At 35.8% G+C, this 26,428-nt stretch overlaps 1 protein-coding gene across 4 annotated transcripts in view; it reads right to left on the bottom strand.

Moving 5' to 3' along the window:
- The window catches only part of DCDC1 (doublecortin domain containing 1), a 486,403-nt gene that overhangs the window by 421,125 nt on the left and 38,850 nt on the right, over window positions 1-26,428 (bottom strand). For all 4 annotated transcript variants that reach the window (XM_053203333.1, XM_053203334.1, XM_053203331.1 and 1 more), the window contains 3 exons: window positions 24,166-24,322; window positions 23,510-23,672; window positions 3,194-3,399 (listed from right to left, as the gene is read on the bottom strand). In XM_053203333.1, the coding sequence (XP_053059308.1) occupies window positions 3,194-3,399; window positions 23,510-23,672; window positions 24,166-24,322 (526 nt within the window). The remainder of the gene's footprint in view (window positions 1-3,193; window positions 3,400-23,509; window positions 23,673-24,165; window positions 24,323-26,428) is intronic.

The following is a 26,428-nucleotide window of genomic DNA, read 5'->3' as shown; positions in this document are numbered from 1 at the left end:
CAGGTGTGCTGTTTGAAAGGGGCACATGCACCCCAATGTTTATAGCAGCATTAGCAACAATAGCCAAACTATGGAAAGAGCCCAAATTTCTACTGATAGATGAATGGATAAAGAAGATGTGGTGAATATATTACATATATATATATATATACACACACACACACACACACATACATACAATGGAGTATTACTTGGCAATCAAAAAGAATGAAATTTTGCCATTCGCAACTACGTGGATGGAACTAGACAGTACTATGCTAAGTGAAACTAGTCAGTCAGAGAAAGACAAATATCATATGATTTCACTCATATCGGACTTTAAGATACAAAACAGATGAACATAAGGGAAGGGAAGCAAAAATAATATAAAAACAGGAAGGGGGACAAAAGATAAGAGACTCTAAGTATGGAGAACAAACAGAGGGTTACTGGAGGCGTTGTGGGAAGGGGGATGGGCTAAATGGGTAAGGGGCATTAAGGAATCTACTCCTGAAATCATTGTTGCATTATATGCTGACTAACTTGGATGTAAATTAAAAAAATAAATTAAATAAAAATTAAAAAAATAAATTAAATAAAAGAGTACTAATTTGGCAAAAAAAAAAAAAAGTTATGTATCTGGAACAGACATTTTTCATTTTCCATTAACTTTGCATTTTGTGCCCACAAGTTTTTCTTAATACCTTTTTCAACTGCTGGATACATATATTTAACCTATACCTCACAGTAGCAAGTTCTGTGTGATTATTAAACCATACCAAGTAATTCTAAAATTACTTGGGTAATTTCAAAGAGATGGGTCATAGCTCAAATATTCCAGAGTTTAGTGAAGAAATATATCACTTTGGCCCTCATTTCAAACTTCTTAATTACTTAACCCCTAAAATACATAAGTGGATTTCCTTCTGATTTTGCACTTAAGATTTAAATGCAGTCATTTTCCCATGGTTCCATTCTGAGCTCAGAGAAGACTTTTATGACTTAACTATCTTACTTTACTACCATCTTCAGTAATTTTCTCTTTATCCCACTGTAACAGCCTTCACCATATAGAGTCTTTTAGACCCTATTCTAGTTTTTTATTACTTTTTAATAATCTAAAAATAGCTACTAATCCCTGACATTCCTAATATTTTATCATAAAAGAGAAAATAATTTGGGTTTCACCTAGGACCATGTCACTTTTTTATTCCTATTATTGACTTGGTATGGCATTATCTTGTGATTATCAATATAACTTTCAAAATTTAAATTTTATTTACAAAATAATTAGCTAGTCTTATTTTTCCCCTCCAAAAAATTCTATTGATATTCAAGGCTGGGATTCTGTTGCTGCCTATCCTTTACCTTGTTCTTATCAATAGTATTTATTTATTTAGTATTTTTTATTTGAAGTATAGTTGACATAAAATGTTTATATTAGTTTCAGGTGATTTGACAGTTCTATACATTATGTAGTACTCACCATAATAAATGTCATCTCCATCTGTTACCACACAAAGTTATTACATTATTATTGACTATATTCCTTATGCTATATTAAAAGTGATATTTAATCAAATATTTACAAACACACTTATTACTGAATCATGTCCTGAGTTTTATAAATTGTGAAAATTCCTTACAATTTATAAAATTTAAACTAAATAAAGCTTAAAAAATAAGCTAAAGAATTGCTTGATCATCCAGTTTTAAATAAATTGCTCTCTAGAGTCAAAAAGCAAAATAGCAGTGACACTTTTATTTATACTCACCTTTCATCTAAGAACATGTAATCTTTAAGAGTGACTATTACCCCCATTTTACCACCAAGGTGTAGAATTACAAAGATTGAACTGAAGTGAACTCAAGAAGCTGTCTAATCTAGCTTCTATCCCCAAGAATGACTGCATTTTAACACTCCCAGAGATATGTCCATCTTCTCTAGTTTTCAAAATCTCCAGGGAAGATGGTACAAGTTGCCTTAGCAATTTGTTCTGGTGTGTAATATCCCTTGTTTTACTCATAATCCAAATCTGAAGATAAGAAGGAAATAAAACCTGGTTTCCTAGATCCTCAGGATTGTGGTTGTAAAATAAGAAGATGATGAAATAGATATCTCAATAAGAACAATTTCCAGTATCTAGTGAACTCTTCACCTACTTCAAGCAAGAGTCATTCTGAAAATACTCAGGTATAACAAAATGATTTATACCTTTCTTGATTTCATAACAAATGCCTCCCTTTAGTAAGAGAAATAATTAGATGTATATATATATATGAGTCCTAAAGATAAGAATAACATATATTTATTGAGAAATTTCTGGGTATGGGCCATTGCACTCCATGCATAATATCATATTGAATCTTTATATCACTTCTCTGAAGTAGGTGCTATTATTATCCCCATTTTTTAAATAAAGAAATTGAGGCTCAGAGAAGGTAAGGTGTCCAAAGTCATTGATTCAGTGACAGAGCCAGGATTAAAACCTAGACAGTTTGGTTATGTTTCACCAGCTCTCTAATACATATTTAATAAATTTTAGTTGTTATTATAAGGATGCTTTAGATTGGTTGAAAAATCCTTATCTGTAAAAAAAATTTTTTTCTTCAAACTCCCATTAGTTCTTCCATAGTTTTGTCAGATCAAAGATGATCTGGGAAATACAAGCACCCTTTTAAAAACATGCATTTATATGACAAAAGTTGTTTCTGAAGGTTTGCTGGACTGTTACATGATTTTTCTTAGACCCACCTAGATTTGCTTAAAAATGCATATGGATACTTTTAAATGGAATTTTAGTTATATTGGACTTTACTTACTCATTCAAGAAGCCGGGGGTACTTCTAGGTCTTATTTTAAGCAAAAAGGAATAGATTTGAGATTTGAAGCTACATTAGATTGGCTTCAATCTAAATATTCTACAAAATATTATAACCAACTAGAGTGTTTCCCTAAGTGTAAACATAACTTTTACCTAGGTAAATGCCCAAGTATAGGTTAGCCAAAGAAATCTTGTTGCTTTACTAAGGTAATTTACGTTAGTAAAATAAGCATGTTTCTAAGCAGCTAAATTTTTGCATTCTATTAATACCTTCTTAATATTTCAGTTTATTAGTTGATATTGATATTTAAAAGAAAATACCAACACATTTCAAAAGCCATGAAAACTTTGAAATTTAATTTATACTTTAATATTTAATACAAAATTACCTTTTTCACTGTTTCCTTTCCCACTGTGATCTCATGCCCATCTTGCCCCAGGCCATTCTTAAAGAACAGAATTCGGATTGAGGTCTTCTCAGTGAGTTTCTTCATTCTAACAGAAAGAACAGGCTTGGTTTTCTGTCTTTTGACATCAGTAGGAAACATCAGGCCATTCATTGTCCAAGTTACTTTCTTCATTAACAACAGATGGTCTAGAAGAGAATTTTTTTTAAGTCAAGTCAGTATTTGGCTTCAAAACTAGAAATGGACACACCATGTTTCCCCTCCCCCTCTTACCTATATCATATACACTGGCCAGTCTCCATTTAGACACTGGTTTTCTGAAATGCTACCACCAGCTTCCCACTAACCGTGACATAAGCTGTAGCAAGCTGTCTGCTCTGATAGCCTGCATAAATCATCATTTCTGAAGGGAACAGATGTTCAGGGTATGAAAGAGTAATACCACAATTTAGTCCTAATTAAAATTCACCTTAGCATGCCTCTATCACTGATCAGAGGCTCTGGGCTGAAAGGGTCCACTGAAAGTTCCAAGGTCCTTTGCTTACCATAAAGCAATATGGGCCCTAAACTTCTGTGTTCTTCAGGGTTGGGAAATGCTTTATTTTCTCCTTAATATGATTTATTATCCATGTGATTTTTAAAGATGATGACCTCCAAATAGTAACCTTATACATAATTCTTCTCCTGTGACTAGAAAGAAGGTGACTTCTGAGACATCATTGGTGAGAGATTCAAAATATTTCACTAATAATGAAAACCAGCTCTGCATTAGCTGTTTACTTTGACCTATTCCTTTTCAAAGATGTGTTTAGGAATTTAAGTTTCAAAACTCCCACTCATATTAATGGGAGTGCAACTAAACGATTATGCATGACTCTGAGAATGTGAGGATAAGTTGCTCTCAGCATGCCTCCTTTGCAAATGGTTTCATTTCATAAATAAATAATTTATACCTGTGTTATTTTTTATTTGTTGCATTCAATTTATTTTAGATATTTTCTTTTCATATAAGTTATTAAATGTATGTGATTTTATAATTACAATGATCCCTCCCTCATCTGTTCTTTATTTGTCCTAATGAGAGAAATAAAATTGTATTTGCATACAATTGAAAATAGTTGGATTTGTTTGCCCAAATTTCTAAACAACTCTTGTCTGTTAGCACTTACCTTGAAAGAACCATGGCCTCGTTGACCTAGAAATGGTGCTTTACATAACATCTGCAAGTATTGATATGAAACACAAGCCACTGGTTCTGGGACCTTCAAGTCCCAGAATGTTTACATTAAATGTTAAAAAAACAACAAAATACTGTGTTTCTCTTTTTCTCTCATACACATATACATGTCAGCACGTGTGCACGCTCACACACACACACACACACACACACATATATATACACACAGTGGGTAGAAATGTGAGCAAAACTTTCAGAATAAACTAAGATTATAGATATGAGTAAGCCTTTAAGAAGAGGAAAAATAATTTTAAAGAAATTATTATAATCTGAAATTGATAGGAATTAGAATTAGAAAAATAAGCTAGACATTAAGGAGTTCATATATGCCCCAAAGAACTGAAAACAGGTACTCAAATAAATACATGTACATGCATGTTCATAGCAACACTATTCACAATAGCCAAAAGGTGTAAACCAAATATCTACCAATGGATGAATGGATAAATAAAATGTAGTATATACATACAATGGAATATTATTCAGCAACTAAAGGAATGAAGTACTGATATTCGCTACAATGTGGATGAACCTCAAAACATTATAAGTGAAAGAAGCTAGACATAAAAGGCAACATACTATGTAATTCCATCATATGAAATATCTAGAACAGGTAAATCCATAGAAACAAAATGCAGCCTAATAATTGCAGGGGTGGGAGGAGGGGGGAATGGAGAAAAATTTAATAGGTAAGAAGTTTTATGGGGCACCTAGGTGGCTCATTTGGTTAAGCTTCTGACTTTCAGCTCAGGTCATGATCTCATGGTTCACGAGTTCGAGCCCCACGTGGGGCTCTTTGCTGACAGCTCAGATTCAGAAGCCTGCTTCAGATTCTGTGTCTCCCTCTCTCTCTGCCCCTGCCCCCCTTGTACTCTGCCTCTCTCTCTCTCTCTCTCTCTCTCAAAAATAAATAAAACATTAAAATAAAATTTAGAAGTTTTATCTTGGAATGATGGAAATGTTTTAAAACTAGATAGAAACGGTGGTTGCATAACATTGTGGGAGTGGGGATGGGCTAAATGGGTAAGGGGCATTAAGGAATCTACTCCTGAAACCACTGTTGCACTATATGCTAACTAACTTGGATGTAAATTTAAAAAATAAATTAAATTAAAAAAAATTAAAAATCTTACCAATAAAGTATTTTCCCCTTTGATGACCAACACCAGGGTCAGGATGAGGGTGAGACAAGTGAAGGGCCAAGAATGCAAAACTGAAAGAAGCATGCTCAGTTGTGCAAGTGTACAACCCTCAGTAAATGCCTCCTTAAATTTTGTCACGCAGGTGCATCACTCATCTCACCCGAGTCCCAGCCTGGCTTCTCTCCTCCTTGTACGCTCCTTAAATTCCACTCAAACCAGGCTGACTGTTATCCAGACCCTGTTTTATATGATTTATAAACACTAGCTCATGATGTCCTCTCAACAAGTTTATGAGGTAGAAAATATAATTATCCTCATTTACAGGTGAGGAAACTGAGGCACAGAGAAGTTAAGTAACTTGAGCAAGATCTTGCAGCTGGCAGGTGGTGGCAGCAGGATATGAACTCAGTTCTAGAAACTGTACTCCTAATCACTACACTATCTGACTCTACCATACATTTTTCTTCTGTTACCTTAAACAAAATTTCACAACTTTCCACAAGTTGGACATACTTTCACATCTCTTATTCCTGTCAGTGTTTCCACTTCTTTCACAGTTGTCCATTATCTCAGAAAGATCTTAAACCTTTACCTCCCAATCGTTTCTCTACAACCAATTGCTTAGTCATTCAATGATATTTACATTTATTGGGTGCCCATTTATCAATGCACCAGGGTGATAGCTGGGAACAGGACAGAATAACTTGTGCAGATTACAGTCTCTTGGGGGAAAGACAGACAGTGGAAGGTCTCTCTGAAGAGGTGACTGCCGAGTAGTGAGGTTTGAACAATGAGAAGTTAGTCATGAAAGTCTGGGGGAAGAGCATTTTATTCTGGATGTAAAGGGAAGCTATTGGAAGGTTCTTGGCAGGGCACCTATGAAAAACAGGCTATAGCAGAGAGTAGATGACACTGGTAGTCCCCCCAACCAAATTCCTTTTACCGGGCTAGTGCGCCCAAACTCCAGCTGCTGTGAGTCACGGCCTCTAACACCTCACCACTGCAACCTTCTCCGAAGAACTGCCCTTGGCTGAAAGGAACCAGCCACCTAGCCAGGAAATGCCTGTGATGTGGTGGTCTCTTATCTCCTACCCACAGGTACAGCCTACAGCCAATGACTGACTGACTAGGGGACATAATGGCCAGTCCCCTTGCCTTAAGGAGGGGCAACTCTGTGCTGTGCTTCCCACTCCAGATTGAGGCTAGCCTTCAGAACACAGGGCATGGCTGAACTTCTTTCTCTACTCTAGTTGCTTCCCTCACTCTTTTATAGGGTTCACCTGAGAGTATTCCCTCACTAAGTCCCTTGTACATAAATCTCCATCTCAGGCTCTGCTTTGAGGGAACCTGACCTGAGACAGAGTCAAAGAAGAGAAACCTAACTCTTGGCTATCTTTCTTCACGGTAACTTTTTTTTTTAATATGAAATTTATTGTCAAATTGGTTTCCATACAACACCCAGTACTCATCCCAACAGGTGCCCTCCTCAATGCCCATCACCCACTTTCCCCTCCCTCCCATCCCCCAACAACCCTCAGTTTATTTTCAATTTTTAAGAGCCTCTTATGGTTTGCCTCCCTCCCTCTCTAACTTTTTACCCCTCCTCCTCCTCCATGGTCTTCTGTTAAGTTTCTCAAGATCCACATAAGAGTGAAAACATATGGTATCTGTCTTTCTCTGTATGACTTATTTCACTTAGCATAATACTCTCCAGTTCCATCCACTTTGCTACAAAAGGCCATATTTCATTTTTTCTCATTGCCAAGTAGTATTCCATTGTATATATACAGGCACATGAAAAGATGCTCAATGTCACTCCTCATCAGGGAAATACAAATCAAAACCACCCTGAGATATCACCTCATGCCAGTCAGAGTGGCTAAAATGAACAAATCAGGAGACTATAGATGCTGGAGAGGATGTGGAGAAACAGGAACCCTCTTGCACTGTTGGTGGGAATGCAAACTGGTGCAGCCCCTCTGGAAAACAGTGTGGAGGTTCCTCAAAAAAGTAAAAATAGATCTACCCTACGACCCAGCAATAGCACTGCTAGGAATTTACCCAAGGGGTACAGGAGTGCTGATGCCTAGGGGCACTTGTACCCCAACGTTTATAGCAGCACTTTCAACAATAGCCAAATTGTGGAAAGAGCCTAAATGTCCATCAACTGATGAATGGACAATGAAATTGTGTTTATACACACAGTAACTCTTAAAACTATCATTCCTTTCTATTCCCAGCCAGACCCACTTGTCCATTTCTCTCTCAGTCTTCTCTCATCTACAAGAACTTCCTAACCATATTTTATTTTCCTTCTTTATACCTGACATCCTATACTCCAATTATAGATCAATTTTCCTAAAACATCAATTTTATCATTGCCTGAAGAGAAACTTCTTGGAGCTAGCTTTTGAAGTTTTCCACTAGTCACTCACCCAATCTGTCTGTCAGGTACGAGGAAATATTTATTAAACCTTCCTATGTGTCAGACCCTGTGCAAGAAATATGCTCCTTCCTTTAAACTTATGTCTAACAGAAGAGTTTACTGACAACCTGACACTATCCAAATTTTCAGGTTTTATCTTACCGTGGCTTAAAGCACTATTTTACCTAAGCCAATCCGCTCATTGTCTTTTAATTACATCAAGGGCACAAGTAAAAAAAAAAAAAAAAAAAAGCTTATTTATTTTGACAGAGAGAGTGAACGAGCAAGAGTGGAGGAGGGGCAGAGAGGAAGAGAGAGAGAGAGAGAGAGAGAGAGAGAGAGAATCCCAAGCAGGCTCTGCACTGTCAACACAGAGCTCAATGAAGGGCTTGAACTCACGAACCACAAGACCATGACCTGAGCTGAACTCGAGTCAGACACTTTACTGACTGAGCCACCCAAGCACCACACCAAGGGCATTTTTAAGTTCATTCTTCATCTATTCAGACTCAAGTCCTTCTCAAGATCCAGTTTAAGATCTTCCTTTAGTGCTCCAGCCCATAACAGTCTGTCATCTCTCTGATTCCTTATAGCACACTCACTCATGTATTCATTCATTCAGTAATGTTTGAGAACATACCACATTTTAGGTGCTGTATTACATATTAAGGAAAGAGCATAAGCCATCTGAAATTATGTGAATATTTTACAAATATATATCCTGTTTCTGTTTCCATACTTAACCTCTTTGAAGGTAGGAATCAAGTCTATATTCATTATTAGGGTATATATAAGTTGACTGCACATGGCACAATTACTAAATGTTAACATTTCTGTGGATTTAAATGTTTAATTGGTAGAAATTTAATTTTATGTCACTTTTTTAACATACTAATTATGCAAAATCAATTTTATTGCCTGTGTGTATACACCTACCATTTTTATTCCTTATAGCTTTCCAGTATGAACTTAATTTTTTTTAACGTTTATTTATTTTTGAGAGACAGAGACAGAGCATGAGTGGGGGAGGAGTAGAGAGAGAGGGAGACACAGAATGTGAAGCAGGCTCCAAGCTCTGAGTTGTCAGAACAGAGCCTGGATGTGGGGCCCGACCCCACAGACTGTGAGATCATGACCTGAGCTGAAGTCAGACACTCAACCGACTGAGCCACCCAGGCACCCCCATTATGAACTTAAATATGACAGATCTACCACCTTGATGCTCATCGATGACAACAATGGTACAGAATTTCTTCAGGAAAAGAAGAAACCTGCCAAGGAGAACTACTTGCCAAATGAAGGTTTAGGAGTGGAGTGAACTGGAATAACTCAAAGTATATTTAAAGTAATTGCTTACATATTCCTCAAGACTAATTTGGGGGGGAGGTCATCTCTCTTAAAAACCCTTTTCCAGCTTGGACACCCTTCCCTTGTACAGATGTCTACCACTGGCAATCCCACCGTACCATCATTATCATTGTGTGCTTCCTTAGCTAACTATACACTGCCAACCTAGTGCATGGAGCAGGTGTTCAGTATGTGCTGCATGAATCAATGAATAAGGCTACCCTTTATTCCAATGTAACTTATTCTGATCAAAGAAATATATTTATAATTCTATTACCTGCAAACATGGAAGGATACTTTACTCACTTAAAAATAGTCTAAAATAACAAGAGATCACATTTCTGAAGTTTCAAATCAGGTTTCTGAAAGAACTCTTGATGGATGTAGGAAAAGCACATAATACAGTACATTTTAAACTAAATTTGAAAATATCATTTATAACATAAAAATATACAGCTTTTTAAAGGTATTCCTCCTATTTTCCAGATTTTTGTTGATACTGATAAACATGGAAAGATTATTAGAAATATATAAAAATTTTTATACAAGTAAAGATGTTTAAACCAACCTGCAAAACAGTCTAATAAAATAGTACTAATGATGACTAAAATGTATTAACAATATATTCGATAAACAGCTTCTCTAGTAGTTAAGAGCATGGGTTCTGCAGCTAAACTCCCTAGATTTGAAACTTAACATAATCTTTGAAAAAAATCAGTCAATCTTATTTGCTTTAATTTTTTTCTTTACTTTTTTTAGAGAGACAGAGAGAAAAAGAGAAAGAGAAAGGGGAGAGGGGCAGAGGGAGAAAGAGAGAGAGAGACAGAGAGAATCTTAAGTAGACTCCACAGTCAGTGCGAAGCCCGACATGGGGCTCGATCCCACAATCTTGGGATTATGACCTGAGTCGAAATCAAGAGTTGGACACTCAAAGGACTGAGCCACCCAGGCACCCCTACCTTAGTTTTCTTATCTGAGAAATGAGAACAGTAATAGTAATTCCCTTATTTGTTGTATGGATGGAAAGAATTTATACAGATAAAACACTTAGTGTAAATAAGAAACACAGTAAATGGTGACATTATTATTCTCCTCATGATTTTCATCAAGAACTTAGCATATACAGAACAATGTGTTAAGTGCTTTATGTACATTAACTTGTTTTATCTTCACAATCTTAGGAGGTAGGTAACATTATCATCTCCATTTTATAGACAAGGAAAATGAAACCTAGGGAAATTAACCAACTACATCTCTACCATAGAGATCTCTATCATACATCTTTTAAGTAAATCAGAGATCAGACCTAGGCTTAATGATTTCAAAGCCTGCTGTCTTAACCATGGCACTGTAAAAATTAATAAAAGAATTCCATTAGTTTAAAATGACCAGATTTCCCCAACTTCTTATTTTGCCACATCCTTACCATAGTTCCACCTTAAGACCACCTAAAAAGCAGCTGCCCCCAGTGCCTATAATTTGGTCAAAATGTCCTTATGAAAACTACTGTGATTGTGGCTAACAGACGAAAAAATGTTAAACATCAATCATCATCAGGGAAATACAAATCAAAACCACAATGAGATATAACCTCACACCTGTCATAATGGCTAAAATTAACAAATCAGGCAACAACAGACATTGGCGAGGATGCGGAGAACGAGGAACCCTTTTGTGCTGCTGGTGGAAATGCAAACTGGTGCAGTCACTCTGGAAAACAGTATGGCGGTTCCTCAAAAAATTAAAAATGAAACTACCCTACGACTCAGCAATTGCACTACTAGGTATTTATCCCAAGGATACAGGTGTGCTGTTTGAAAGGGGCACATGCACCCCAATGTTTATAGCAGCACTACTGACAATAGCCAAATTACGGAAAGAGCCCAAATGTCCTTCAACTGATGAATGGATAAAAAAGGTATGGTATATATATACAATGGAATATTACCTGGCAATCAAAAAGAATGAAATCTTGCCATTTGCAACAATGTGGATGGATTATGCTAAGCAAAATTAGTCACTCAGAGACAAATATCATACAACTTAACTCATATGTGGAATTTAATATACAAAACAGATGAACATAAGGGAAGGGGAGCAAAAATAATATAAAAACAAGGAGGAGGACAAAACATAAGAGACTCTTACATATAGAGAACAAACAGAGTTCCTGGAGGGGCTGTGGGTGGGGGTATGAGTGAAATGGGCAAGAGCATTAAGGAGCATACTTGTTCGGATGAGCACTGGGTATAATATAAATTTTAAAAAATAAATAATTTTTAGAAAAAGAAAAAAAATATTGTGATTTGTTTACAAATATTTGTGTCTGAATAAGGTTTTTCAACCTTGGTAAGTATTGACATCTCTTTGTTCTTTGTGATAATGGCTGTCCTGTGTATTATGGAATATTTAGTAGCATCCCTGGCCTCTGCCCATTGGATGCCAGTAGGACCTTCCTAGTTGAAACAACCAAAAATATCTCTAGACATTACCCAATCTTCTCCAAGGGTCAAAATCAACCCCAGTTTAGAACCACTGCAATAAAAGATTTTGAGATAATCTCCCTTTGCAGAAGTGTAGGGAGCTGTGAATAAGCCATTGGCACACACCATGCACTTTTCTGACTCCAAACTTGACCATGGCTTTTCCCTCCCTTTTGGTGGGCTCTCTCTCTTTCTTTTCAACTGAGTCTCACCTCTTCTAAGAAGTTTTCTTTGATCTATCTTTCTTCAGGATTTATAGCTTCATCTTTATGCTCTCATTTCATTACACTTCTCTGGTTTTGTACATGTGTCCTTGTTATAATTTGAGCGTTTTAAGGGCATTGAATGTGTTTTTATCTGTGTGCCTCTCTAGTATCTAGCACATTGTAAACAAGTGTGCTTATTAGACATTTAACAAAATAATAAAAGTTGATCATACATGTTTAATGTAAGCAATTAATCCCTGATGTATAGCCAGCACCTGAAGTAGGGCTTATCACATAGCAAATGTTCAAAAAAATATTTGTAGGGGCACCTGGGTGGCTTAGTCAGTTAGGTATCTGACTCTTGGTTTTAGCTCAGGTCACGATCTCACACCTTCATGTGTTCGAGCACCACATCGGGTTCTGTGCTGGCAGCATGGAGCCTGCTTGGGATGCTCTCTTTCCCTCTCTTGCTGCCCCTCCCCTACTCGTGCTGTCTCTGTCTCTCTCAGAATAATAAACTTAAAAAAATTTTAAAAAATATTTGTAGAATATTAGTCAAACATGTCAGATAAGAGCATCACTATCATTTCACTAGATATATACCAGGTAATATTTTCATTAGTAAATATAAATTGGACTCCTGTTTTTTTCAGTATTTTGGAAAAAGATTACATTTTGTTACTCATGATTAATTAGGTTTTTCATTGCCATGTCCCTCATTGAATTTACTCAGAAACCAAAATACATATCATGAAAGATAGCTCAGAGTAGGAAGAAGCAAAAAAGTCATAGGCTTAGTGCATTACAATGTATTGACTTCAGAATTGCACAACCTTGAAGTTCAAAGAAACTGAAAATTACTGACTCTAACCACCTGCTTCATTTACTCAATTATTCATTCAACAAACATGCACTCAGTGCCTATAACATGTTCCCTGCTGCCTCAAAGAGTTCTCAGTCTGTTTGGGAAGACAACAAAGGAAAACAAACACAAAATATGGCAGGTGCCTGGTCAGAGGTATCCATAACGTACTGGGAGAATATGGAGCAGGGACACCTGCCACAGCTCATGGTGGCTGAGAAAGGCTCCCCAGAGGAGGACATAAGGTAGGACTTAGAGGACACACAGAGTGTGTAAAAGAGTGAGAGCATAATCCAGAGAGAGGAAATGATACAAATAAAGACGCAGAATTATGCAACAATATGATGGATCATTGGGAGGAGACTGAACACACAGTGGCCAGGCATGGATCAAGGAAGGTGGGAAGTAGTCATATTAGAGCCTATGTACAATGCTTACAATCCCCACACTTCCCAAAGCAGGCCATTCCATCTTTTGGAAAGGTGGAACTATTGGAAAAATCTTCCTTACATTAAGGCAAAATCTGCTTCTCTAGGTAACAAACCTATTAGGATAAAGTGAGGAAAAAAAACAGCTCTAACGCAGCTTGTCCTCAAAATATGGGCCATGGGTCTCCTATATGAGAACAGCTAGAGAACCAGAGAACCATCATATTTAGCAACATAAGGTGATTCTTCTCCACATCACAGCTCTAGAGCCATACGTCTTCACATGAAGAAATGTGGTGAGGGCTGACAGCCTGAGTAAGCATTATTATATCCAGGGGCAAGAAGAAAACAGTCTTTTTTTTTTTTAAGAAGAAATTTTTTTAAAGTAACTCTACCCCCAACATGGGCCTCAAACTCATGACTCCAAGATAAAGACATGCGTGCTCTACCAACTGAGCCAGCCAGGCAGCCCGGAAAAACAGAATCTTCACCCTTTCACAGCAGCATGAAGAAACTGAAGATGCTCACCAAAGCCCTGCCTAGATTTTAGCCTTGGTGAGTTAGAGGATTAAGTGAGGTTGGGAGTGGGTAGAAGGAGAAGTAATCAAATAGTAAGGGGATGGCTGGGTACTGGGGCAGGAACGAGGCCAAGTATTAAAACAAGAAACTTAGTGCCATCTAAACCCACTTTGAGCTTCTCGGAAAACATACTAGCCATAGCTAGCAAATGCTTTCTATATCTTTGTCTTTTGTTAACTTTCTCACCTTAAAACCCTGGCATCTCTCCCAGTGTTGAGGCTATCCGGTACCTTTACAAGAATTAGAAAACTGCCTCTCCACCTCCTCAGCTCCCCCTCCCCTGTACCATGGTGAAATTGAAAAAAAGTGAGTGTAGCTCCACAGTCCTTCAACTATGCACAACAGTGGGCAGTGGCCCTGAACCTTCCCAAAGGTCACACTATCTCCTCTTCCTTACTTCCTTACTTTCAATAATAGTTAACAAGCACTGCCTGTAGGCAAGGCACTATGAGAAATACAAAGAGAAGTACTAAATGAAAGAAGAGAGCCTCCTATCACCACCAAAAGAATGATTGAGGAGAGAGAATAGGCAAGAATGGGCATTCCTGAGAGGATATGGGAGGGCTGAAAATCTCAGATCTACAGGTTCCTGGGAGAATCTTTTATCCCAGCACTCCACTTCTGAGCATTGTCTGGTCTCAGACAAGCATTAGCATAACCATTAGCCTCTCTGCGATGTAATTATTCTTGGGCTGGCTTACTCTGGCCCCCTGCCAAACAGGAACATTCACAAATCTACATATGAATTTGGGGTAGGGGGTTTTTAATATACTCCTCCTAAACATCCACTGACTACTTACAGCTGAGCCTGCTGCTCTGATGAGATCTATTTTCCTGGCAGTCACCTCCCTGAAATACGGATGGTTTGCCATGGTACCTATTTCATTTCGTCCTTCATCCATTGAACAACATTTACTGAGCATCTATTAAGTGCCAGACCCTGTGCCAGAAAATGAGGGTGAATAAGGTAGCCATGGTTTCTGCCTGAAACTAACTTGGTCTAGAGGGGCAACAGACATTTATACATCTGATGATTACAAAAGGGGATATTGAGAATGCAATGGGAGCTTATCCTCACTACTGGGAGTTTCCCCAGAGAGCAGAACCAAATACAATGCCTATCCCTATATGAATGCAACATCAGGATCCCTGGAGGTCCACTTTGGAGAGTTCTTGAGACTCTGTCTTGTTGACAGTACTCTCAGCAAAGTCTCAGTGCCTCTACATTCAACTGCCAAAGAAGGGGTCCTAGTCTTACCTCATCCTCTCCTTTAAATTTGCTAGCCACACCTAGTGGGTTCCAAAGTCATAATCAGACCTGTCCCTGTCTTCTCCTCATGCACTTCTTTCTGGAAAGTTAAGAGACCACTGGGTGAGAATGGCAGTGGAGACTACACTCAAGTGAAATTCTAAGGCTCAGCATAACCTTGGAAAATAGCTCCCCAATGGGACATCTCCGTATGCTTAGGGACTGCCAAGTCCCCTTGACTATTCATATATTTACTGTCCTGTAGCACTCGGAAAATGTTAGGCCCCAACCATACGTTATATTTTATTTTGAAGAATCCACATCCTATTTTATTTTCATGGTTTTGTTTATAACTAAATCATGAAAAAGATAAAGCACTTTCTAGCCTGCTTCTGTGATAGAAAGTCTACCTACAATATCATTACATTTTCTCAGTCTACTTCAAAAAATACAACATCTGTCATAAAATTAAATAAATCTGGGTGTTCCCCATTGTAATTTTCCATTTTGCATGTGCCAGGCAAAAAGAATACTGCCTTTTGTCACCAAAATAAAAGCAGCACATTTGCAACTTCAAATCCATGAGCTTATTAAAAATCTTATTTTAAAAAAATTCATTCTCTTCTAGTTGGGCAATAAACTTGAAAATACTTTAATGTTCTGATTGTCAAGCAGGTATAGATAATGACATTAAATATGAACAAGCACATCATTTCATGGGTGCAAGATAAGTTTATAAAATATAAATGCTCTGACAGTAAGAAAACATACTGCTATACTCAATTATATCATTTGTTCAAAATACAATTGCTTCTATGTTTGGTAAATAGAATAATCCAGGTCACATTCCTGTGTTCAACTGAGTTTCTAGTCACTCCCTTTTCTTTAAATACTTGTGTTGTTTCTGCATGTTCCTAAGTGTCATCATTTATTGCTATAGGCATGATGGTTATATTTAACTAATAATGACAGTGGTTGTCATTAGATTTTAACTCAGTAACACTAGTCTGACATATCATTTGAAGTATGTCTTCAATTTAATTTTGATTAAAATTACAAACATCCCATCTATTGTGCCAATCAAAATGTTTTCACCCTTTCCCTGAACTTTTCTATGAACTTTCTTGAAATAAGTTATGGCAGCTTTAAGTAAAGGCTAGCCTTGGGTCATAAACATATTTTAAAATATGACTCTTGGAATAGAGCACAGCAAGACCACTTGGGACTTTTTTAAAAAGAAGGACTTGATTTTGACTTACACCCTGGACAAATTCTTAAGGCAAAAAGCACAATATAGTGAGAGTTCAAAGGCTCTAACTCAGATTCCTATATCATGCTGTATACATGGGTGCTTTGCAGGGATTTGAATTTGCACAAGCAAAAATTGTCACAATTCAAAAAGCTGCATTTTAAAATCTTAGACCTAGCAAATACCTCTGGCAGTAAAATCAGGTACTGTGATGGCTTGTATGAAAAGCTGGTGGAAATGTGCCTAGTAAGAGATAATGCAAAAGGAGGTAAAATAAATAAAGATCAGATGTTTTAGACATCTACTATGTATGGCAGGCTTTTACATACATCATCTTACTTACTCCTCATAATGATGCTGTGAGGTGTCTACTATGGGGCCCAATTTGTGAATAAAAAAACTGAGGCTGAGAGAGGCTAAGTGAGTTGTCCAGGCTCATACTGTAGTTTGCTTCCCTGGCAGTAATGAAGAAAGCAGAAGTAAATGTTTTTGCTGTTATTTTCCTGACTAGCTAGCTATTCTAAACCTAGCTAGCTATTCTAAAAAGGGAGGAGTGGACATAAGGTTCTGATTAATAGCCTTGGGATCTTAATAGCAATTGGAACCTTAGTTATGTTTAGGAAATGCTATTCTCAGTGTTCTATTTAAACTAGGAATTTATAGACATTTAATTTTCAAATAATTTATCTTGTTTTAGAAATAAAGACAAGACCCAATAATTCCTTAAGATGTTAGTACCTCAATTTTACAGGTAAGGTCAATGAAGCACAGACCAATCTGTCCAAGGTTATATATATAGCAGGGACTAGAATCTTGCGAGATCATCTGACTTCAAGGCTAGTGTTCTTGCCACTAAATAATAATACGTTTCTCATGTCTTTCCCAATACATGTCTGAGAGCTTGAAAAACTAATGGTCTGAAAGGCAAACCCCTGAAAGAGTACCTGCCTAAAAGATTTGATTTAAAGTTTACTGCAAATGCCTGTTTCATTGAAAAATCATCTCCTTTTGTTTCCATGACATTATTTGTTCTTACGATACCACCCTTTTTATTTGTTTTATAACACTTACCATTGTCAATAAACACCTTATTTGGTTCTTTATATATTTCTTGTCTTTGCTCCTTCTACTTCTCTTAGCTCCATGAGACCTCTCTCTTCACACCATAACCTTAAGGTTTGGAGCAATGCCTGGCACATTGTAAGGACTCAATACATATATTTTGAGGGAATGATTAAATGAATTAATGGTCTTTCTTTATTCCTCTGCCTCCTTAGAGAACTACAATTTTTTTATTACCTCTCACATACTCTCTCAGGTCTAGCCAGGGAGATAGTCTCTCTGTCTACTTTTACTCATGTAGCAAACAACTCAATGTGATATAAAGACAGTATTTATAATACTTCTGAGTTAATACTATGGTGAGGGGGCACCTGGGTGGCTCAGTCGATTGAGCATCTGACTCTTGGTTTTGGCTCAGGTCATGATCTCACAGTTCATGGGTTGGAGCCCCGCATTGGGCTCTGCACTGATGGTGTGGAGCCTACTTGGGATTCTCTGTCTTCCTCTCTCTCTGCTTCTCTCTCTCTCTCTCTCTCAAAATAAGTAAATAAACATTAAAAAATACTCTAGTGAGAGTTAAAATTTATCTGTTTTTTTTGCAGCTACAACAGAAGGACCTTACCCAAAGTCCTAAGGTCAGATGTAATTCCATAAATAGAATTCATGGATACAAAAATGTTAATATAGCGCATATATCCTAATAGTGAATAGATCATATGTTATTATGTAGTGTGTCCAGCAAGGTTTAGGGTAGCAGCCCATAACCAAACATATTAATTATTTTTTAAATACAACTGGTTATCTATAGTAAGTAAGGTTCTGCTACCAAATGAGTTCTGAAAAAATTGTTTTATCTTCGGCAATTTTGAATTTTGGAATTGCATATAAGAGATTATGGACTTGTAGCACTAACTCAGGAATTGTGAGGAGTAAATATAATACACTTAAAGCACATAACTTAGCGCGTGACATACAGAAAGTATTCAAATTATCAGGACAGTTCTAGGTTTGCACACCTTCGCTAAACAAGCGTAGCCTCTAGGTATATATGCAACTCAACAGTTCATGAATATGTCAAGGATTTAGATGACTCTCAATGATTTGATAATTTGGCAATATAAGGAGATGCTGCCACTTGTATGCTCTAGATTTTCCTATTAGCTAAGGACAGTTTTTAGAAGGTCCAACTCTTGCAATATTCTTTAGATCGACATCTGTTTATATAGTAAAGATACGCTACACTCTTACAGGTTTTAAACATTTGGGATAGGGAAATAAATAAAATACATGCTTAAGTTTTACCCATGTGTGATCATCACAAAACCCAATCTTAGCTTTAGCAGGACAAAGCAGTCCTTGGTATAGTCAGCACTGTAGCACTGTCTTGAGATCTAGCAGCAAGAATAGCAAGGTGTGATAGGAGGTGGGTAGTGGGTTATTTCTTGAAACATGTGCTTTTAACACAACCATTTAAAAATCAACAAATTCAGAGACACATAATGGAACAAAATATAATGCATGAATCCAGGTTCATTAAACTAACGCATTTTTTGAAAAACAAAATATGACAGAACATTTCATTATTGACGTAGACTGGAGAAAAAGTGTTATGCTGCTATTTAGAATGTGTCTTGTATGTCATGGAATTGAAATATTTCTAAATCATCAATAATTAAAATGATGAGAATCCATCATTTCACTGACATTTACTTCTACATGAAAAGATGGCCTATTTTAAATGTGCTCACACATATTCTTGTCAATCACAAGCTGTCACAGCAAATTATTTCATTTTGTAGATCACATGGCAGTTAGCAGAAAATCTCTAGGTTTAAATTTAGATCTTAGGTGTAGTATCAAGAATTCTTTTCATAGATTTTTTTCTGGGACTACATCTTCACAATACAGTATATGAAAGATGTAAAATCTTATTCATAGTACTCAGTTTCATTTCTGGTTAACAAAACTCAGGACTCAAATGAATCATTGTAAATGATAGCTCTAAAAGCCAAATAGTCGGATAGAATATATAGGAAAGAATGAAAATATAAAGCTAAAGAAAACTTTAAACAATCAGAACACCACACAATGGAACTTGGACCTAATGAGTTAGATACAAGCAGCTTTTTTCCTCTCATCTTTTTTAAGACATTTAAGTAATTGCAGGGCATTTCTTATGCTAGGTTGGCACGGCCTACAGCTTCTAACAGTTATAAAGGAGCTAAACTCTCATAAACCCCATGAATCTGATGCAAGCATTTTCACTGTGCCATTAAAGAAGATTGAGGGAACTGAATAAAACCTAAAGTGCATGCCCATGAATCCAAAAACTTTTAAAATGCCTCTTCAAACAATTCATTAACTACATCTTCACAATTCTAGAGAATCATTAATAGATTTCAGAATCTTCAAATGCCATAATTATATGACCTAATAAGACCGTTGATCTTCATCAAGAGTTATTATAAAAAAGATTTCTATTTTTCCCCACACACAATCTTCTGCTTAGGCATTTAACTTCAAAATGTAAGAATTATTCTAATACTGCTTTTCAACAGGGAATGCTTCATGTCAGTCTTGACCTTGGCTTGACCTCTACATGAACGCTTTGTGTTTCCAGGTATGTGATAAATAGCTCTCTGGCCTTCTATTAAATCTAGTGGCACTGGCTGTCAACAGTGGTACTACTCAAAATGCGTAGTAAAGTAGTTAAAAATTAGAGATGTTCCTTAGGTCTTTTTCTACCTTAGTAAATCTGGAAATAGTTCTGAGGCTATTTTCACTGTTGACATTGCTTTTCCAAAGAACAATAAGAAAACAGTGAAGTATGGAAATACAATTGCCAAAATATATACAGACTTATTTGGCCTTCCTGTACCAGAAATAACGTAAATTTTCCTTTGGAGGACCCATTTGACTTATGTTGTTAAAAAGGGTTCTCGGGGCGCCTGGGTGGCTCGGTCGGTTAAGCGTCCGACTTCAGCTCAGGTCATGATCTCACGGTCCGTGAGTTCGAGCCCCGCATCGGGCTCTGTGCTGACAGCTCAGAGTCTGGAGCCTGTTTCAGATTCTGTGTCTCCCTCTCTCTCTGCCCCTCCCCCATTCATGCTCTGTCCCTCTCTGTCTCAAAAATAAATAAACGTTAAAAAAAAAATTTAAAAAAAAAAGCGTTCTCAATTTTAAGGATTTGTAACTTATAAGCTCCTTAAAGGCCAGGACTTCTATCCCTAAGCCAAAACTGCATACATAGTAGATACTTAAATACTTATTGGTTTAAATTTAGATTGAATTAAATTAAATTGAAGTTAAAATCAGAGATAAAAGAATAATGGTTTTAAAAAAAAAGACTCTAAGCCCCCCTTTTCATCTGTCTCTGATGTGGTCTAGTACCTGGCACATAGTAGGCTCTCAATGAATGTTTGCTGAATGAGTGGAAATCTTTATATTAAAGTAATGGCTAATTATTGACTCTAATGCCTGTTGATTACCTGAATATAAAATATTCATGTTCACATAGAGAGCTACAAGAGTAGCACCCAATTCTGCCAGCTGTTTTTATCCTATTTACCTTTAGAATGCTTCCTTACTCTAAATTTATCTACCACCTTCAAGACTATTCACACATGTCTTATTTTTATGGTACACTCATGGCAAGTTGACAAATTATTGATTATCTGTAAAATACATGCAAGAAAGGTAATTTTAATCTGATTTGAAAAAGTACATGTGAATATGTGGGATATATAGATATATAGATAGATATAGATATATAGACATATAGATAGATAGATATGTAGATAGATATAGATATAGATATATATTTGAAATCTTCCCACACTTCTCTCAAATTATTTAATTCAAGTTAAAGACTATACTATGTATATATAATATAATATATACATATAATATATACATAATGTAAATATATAATATTTACATTTATGTTCTTAAGGTTCTGGAAGAAACCAAATTATCAGTCTTTAGTCCTCTAGGCTTATCTATGAGCTTAACATAGACAAGTGGCTTTTTCCCCATTATACTTATCCTAGGTCTTTTTAATGGACATGTGATATGCTAGTCTGTGTCCAAGCTCACCTACAATTTCTTTTCTCAAAAGACAAGGCACATCTGCCACCTGCTCTACTCCGTGTCCCAGCAACAACTGTCGAGCAGCATAAAGATTGATTATCAGTCAAAAACCATTGCACAACACCAGATTTTGGTGGGTTAAGCTTGCTGATCCAGCAAGAGATGGTGTGAAATTTTCAGGAGTGTGTGCCAACATTTTGGTGCTAAAAGAACAGCAGTGCATGTCACAGTGAAACACAGCCAAAGATATGCAGACAAAGCAGAGAAGTTTTTTGTTCTGGACTTGGCTTTAAAAAGGATAAAAGAGAAAACAAAAAGTAGGAGGAAATTAGTTTGTACATTTAAAAATCATCCACCAAGCTAGTCATGTGTTTAACACTGTTATTTTAGGCATACATGTCCAGAAAATTTTCCACGAAGCTTGGCTATAAATAATCTCTTCACCAATACCATTATCAATGAAAGGCCAGTATTTCTTATTAATAAAAACAATCAAGATTTTAAGGAAGCACTCATTACATACACACTTAAATATAAAATAGTCACAGAAACATTTACCTACAAAGACTCATGTTTTTATACAAGATTAATTTTACAAATGATTCAATGAATACAAAATAAAAGGAGCCATAATTTAAAGTTAAATCAAGATTTGAAAAATATATGGGTCTACACTTTTGCACAGGTAATTTTTACTGAGTATTATAGCAACAAGTTTCTTTACCTTGAACCAAATTACCTTGAACTTTCTACTGATTTCAAGAAATTATTCCTGATGATCAAGTATTTTCAAAGAGATAGAAACCCTAGTATCATCTTATATATTAACATTAATAGAGGAAGAATTTTCATCATCTCATCTGTAATGAACTCCAGAATTACTTCTCTTCCACTTACGCAATTATTGCCTAGACTTGTCCTGGTTCACCAGCTTTATAGCAGTTGTAGAAAAAAATACTTCTAATAAAGTATTAAAAGTATAGGGGAACATAGCAGTTAGATACCCTGAATTTGCATGCCAAAGTTCTTGTCATTTAAATGTGATTACTATATATAGCATTTGATGACAGACTCTGGATATAACATGCTTGTAAGAATATTCTCAGTACTTTTCTTTCTTTCTGGAAATGTATTCTTTCTCACTGAAGAAAGAAAAATGTTTGTTTTAGTTTAGAAAATCACATTTGTGAATGTTAGAAACACTGCACTTTTGAAAAAAGAGCTTACCAGCATATGTCTAAAATACATATGTTTGTATTTGTGTGTATATATAACAATATACATATGTGTATATACACATATATGTGTATATATAATAATAATATACACATATATGTGTATATACACATATATGTGTATATATGTTATTATATATACACACAAATATAAACTACACACACACACATTTCAAGGTTTAAAAAACTCAAGCTGCAGTATTTACCTTATGGAAAATTTTGTTAGGAAAATCACATGTATATAAGAATTATATGTTTATTCTGATCACATTTTCATAGTTATGTTAATGCCACCTGAAAAAAGACCAAGAGTGTAAATGAATAAATGCTCCTTGAAACTTTGAACTATTTTCTGAGAGAATAAATCTAATGAATTATGTCTGTTGGGTGTCACAGAAACTAAACAGTAAATTCAATAATCTCTGATTTAATTTATTATATTTTCACCATTTAACCTCCTGCAGGCTCCCTAATGTCTATTCAGATCTATATTAAATTAAGCACCAATGCTAATGAAGGGCAATAAACGTGGCTGTCAGTGGATTTTTCTTTCATTAAGCACATTATCCTCTTACTGAGCTGTAAATGCGTAAACATTAGTTTTGTTAAACCATGCAAAAAAGACAGGATGAAAATCATTTTTTAATTGCACCCCTGAAGCAATTTACTGTGGGTGGGGGTAGAGTATATTTTTTTCTTTTTTACCTTTAATTTTTTTGAATGGATCTAAAAAGGGCTCTCCTGTTGAAACATAAACGTCGGCTTCATGGGGTATATCTTCAGGTTTGAGGGCTTCAGTGCCGTCTGCCAAGAACACTCGTCGTGCGGCCATGTTCAGATTCAGCTTTTCTGTGCACTCCTCCAGCAACTAGAAGAAAGCAAGAGGTAAGAGAAAGTGAGTTAGGACAAAGAAGCAACACATTGCCATGAAACAAAAGGTGCTAACGATGAAAACAGACACCCATTGAGTCACTGGCCAAGTTAAGTAACTGAAGTAACTCCACCAATGTATTTTCTAGCACTTGAAAATATACAAAGAAGAGGAAAATCACAGCTCTGAGAATATCTAATTATTGTCTAATTTTAGTTCTTAAATATTCTGTCAGTTTAACAACTCCACAAGACAGAAAACCATTGCATCTGTTTATTAAACAGAAGGGTCATTTATTTATTAAATGTACCATTTACATGTTGATAAACAAGAAAGGAATATAATGCCTATGAGATCTATGTATACATAAGCAATTTACAGATTCATCACTAAAAAGAAAATTTTAACACAATGCCATCTTTTTCATTTTTTATATTATGAAAGAGTAAGGGAAGAAATAAAGCACTGAAAACTTATGAACACTATTTACCAAGGTGATGGTTGGTACTATAACTTTCGCAAAGACTGTTCTACATCCATTTTTGTAAGCTGTTACTGTAATCACTCTGGGATGAAGTTTGTGTCTTTGACATGATCTCTGCCAATTGTGGGCCGGCTGAAATTTTACAGAAGAGAACTCTGCATCTCTGAAGGAAAAAAACCCACAAAATTGGTGTATGTTAATTAATAACAACATTTAAATAAATATTATCTTAGACATGTTTTACAGATATAATCCCTAGTGATTGTTTCTAAGTATTCACCAAAAAAACCTTTTTATAGACTAAGATTTAAAAAATTTAATATAGAATAGGCTTGCTAAAACTGTTCATGTAAGGCAGCTGAAAATAATTGATTTTTATCAATTTACTTATAAAACACCACAACACTCATTTCAAAAAAAGTATGTATACATGCTATGTTCTGATAGAAAACAAAAAATAGTAACATGGTCCCACCATCATGAAATAGCAAACGGGTAAGATTTTCCATTAAGTTTTCATGTTTATCAAAGTACTTTGATTTTTGAAAAAAAGATTTGAAATTCAAAGTTTCTTATTCTAAATTTCTTACTGTAAAGTTAATTGTAATTACCTTCATCTCAAATTGTTTGGGGTAGTAAAGGAAAATTTCTAAGTTTTGACTTCATCCAAAATCAGTTTCAGTCCTCATTATTTCCTCAGCAAAAGTACATGGTAAATGACTAATATGTTGTTTTGATTTCAGAGTTCTCTAACTAACCCTGGTAATTCTTAATGCCACAGAAGCAAAGTAAACATTTTAAAATAAAAACTTCAGGTAAATTAAAGTCATAATACACCTACCTAATCAAACATGAAAATAACGGGAGTATCAGTTTCTTGGTTTGAGTTTTGCTCTTACCAACATTTTTTTCTATCCATAAATTCTTAGGTTTGACAGTTTATGACAATAATCTTGAAGTGAAAATATACACACAAAATGGTTTTATAATAAGTTCATTTCAACTTGATTTTACTGGAAAATACTGCTTAAATATCAAAAGTATGCATTTCTATTTTTAAACAAATATCTGGTAAACAGATATTGTGTAGCCCTAGTCTGATTCTGCTTCAAGTATTTTTTTCAGAATTTCATATTATCCACATTTAAGTGTACCTCATGTTTTCCACAAGTGTAATTAGCAACATTCTACTCAGGTGCTTTCAAAGAAAAAATAAACAAAACAAAAACAGAAACAAAACCCTAGAGATGTGTTACATTTTAATGTCTGAAATAGTCAATTGAATCATTACAAATTCTGCTCAAAGGAAAAAGCTTCAGCAGTGGGTTAAAAAGAACAGAGAATAGCTTTGATTACCTCAGTTGACCCATTGGATCACTGACAGGTCTGTTTCTCTTGGATACTGATATAAAACAAGAATTGTTTTTACTGTTTGATTTGTAGCTATATGGGTCTGATATTTCATCATGGCTATGATCTGATACTGTTTGATGTGGGGAGCAATCTTGAAGTCCTGACCCTTCTGATACTGTCGCTGAATGCAAAAGCCTGTTGGGGCCAAACTGAGGCTGCAAATAATCTTCAGTTGTTTTAATAACTGCTTTTGCCTGGGATGACATAAACTCTCTGAAAGAAACCATCCAGGGAAGAATACAGCAAATTGATTTGTAATTACTTATTAACAACTACCATATAACTGACTGTATGACATGTGCTAGACAAAATATTACACACTTAGTCATTATTTTGTTTACTCCTTAGAATATCCCTGGAAAGTGGGTACTATTTTCATCCCCATTTTACAGATTTAAGAAATTGTGGCTCAGAGAGGCCACTTAACTTGCCCAAGTTCACATAATGAGTAAGCTGACAGGGTAGAAAACTGAACCCAAGCCCGTTCTAAAATAAACTCACATTCACAACCATTAAATTGAATTGTTTTGCTCTATCAAACTAAAGGAGAAAGATTGTATAATGCTTAAAACAGCTAAGTACAATTTTTTTTAATTAAAATTTTTTTTCAGTGTTTTATTTATGAGAGAGACATAGAGTGTGAGAGGGGGAGGGGCAGAGAGAGAGGGAGACACAGAATCCCAAGCAGGATCCATGCTCTGAGCACAAAGCCAGATGGGGGAACTCAAACTCATGGGCCACAAGATCATCACCTGAGCTGAAGTCAGTTGCTTCACTGACTGAGCCACCCAGGCTTTAATTCTTAGATTCATTTAAAAACTACTCTGTGCTCTGTTCAGTATTAGGAAATCTAAAA

Source organism: Acinonyx jubatus, chromosome D1 (assembly GCF_027475565.1).
Source record: "Acinonyx jubatus isolate Ajub_Pintada_27869175 chromosome D1, VMU_Ajub_asm_v1.0, whole genome shotgun sequence".
Taxonomy (NCBI): domain Eukaryota; kingdom Metazoa; phylum Chordata; class Mammalia; order Carnivora; family Felidae; genus Acinonyx; species Acinonyx jubatus.
The sequence above is the reverse complement of the archived record's forward strand: the minus strand, read 5'-3'. Positions and strand labels throughout refer to the sequence as shown.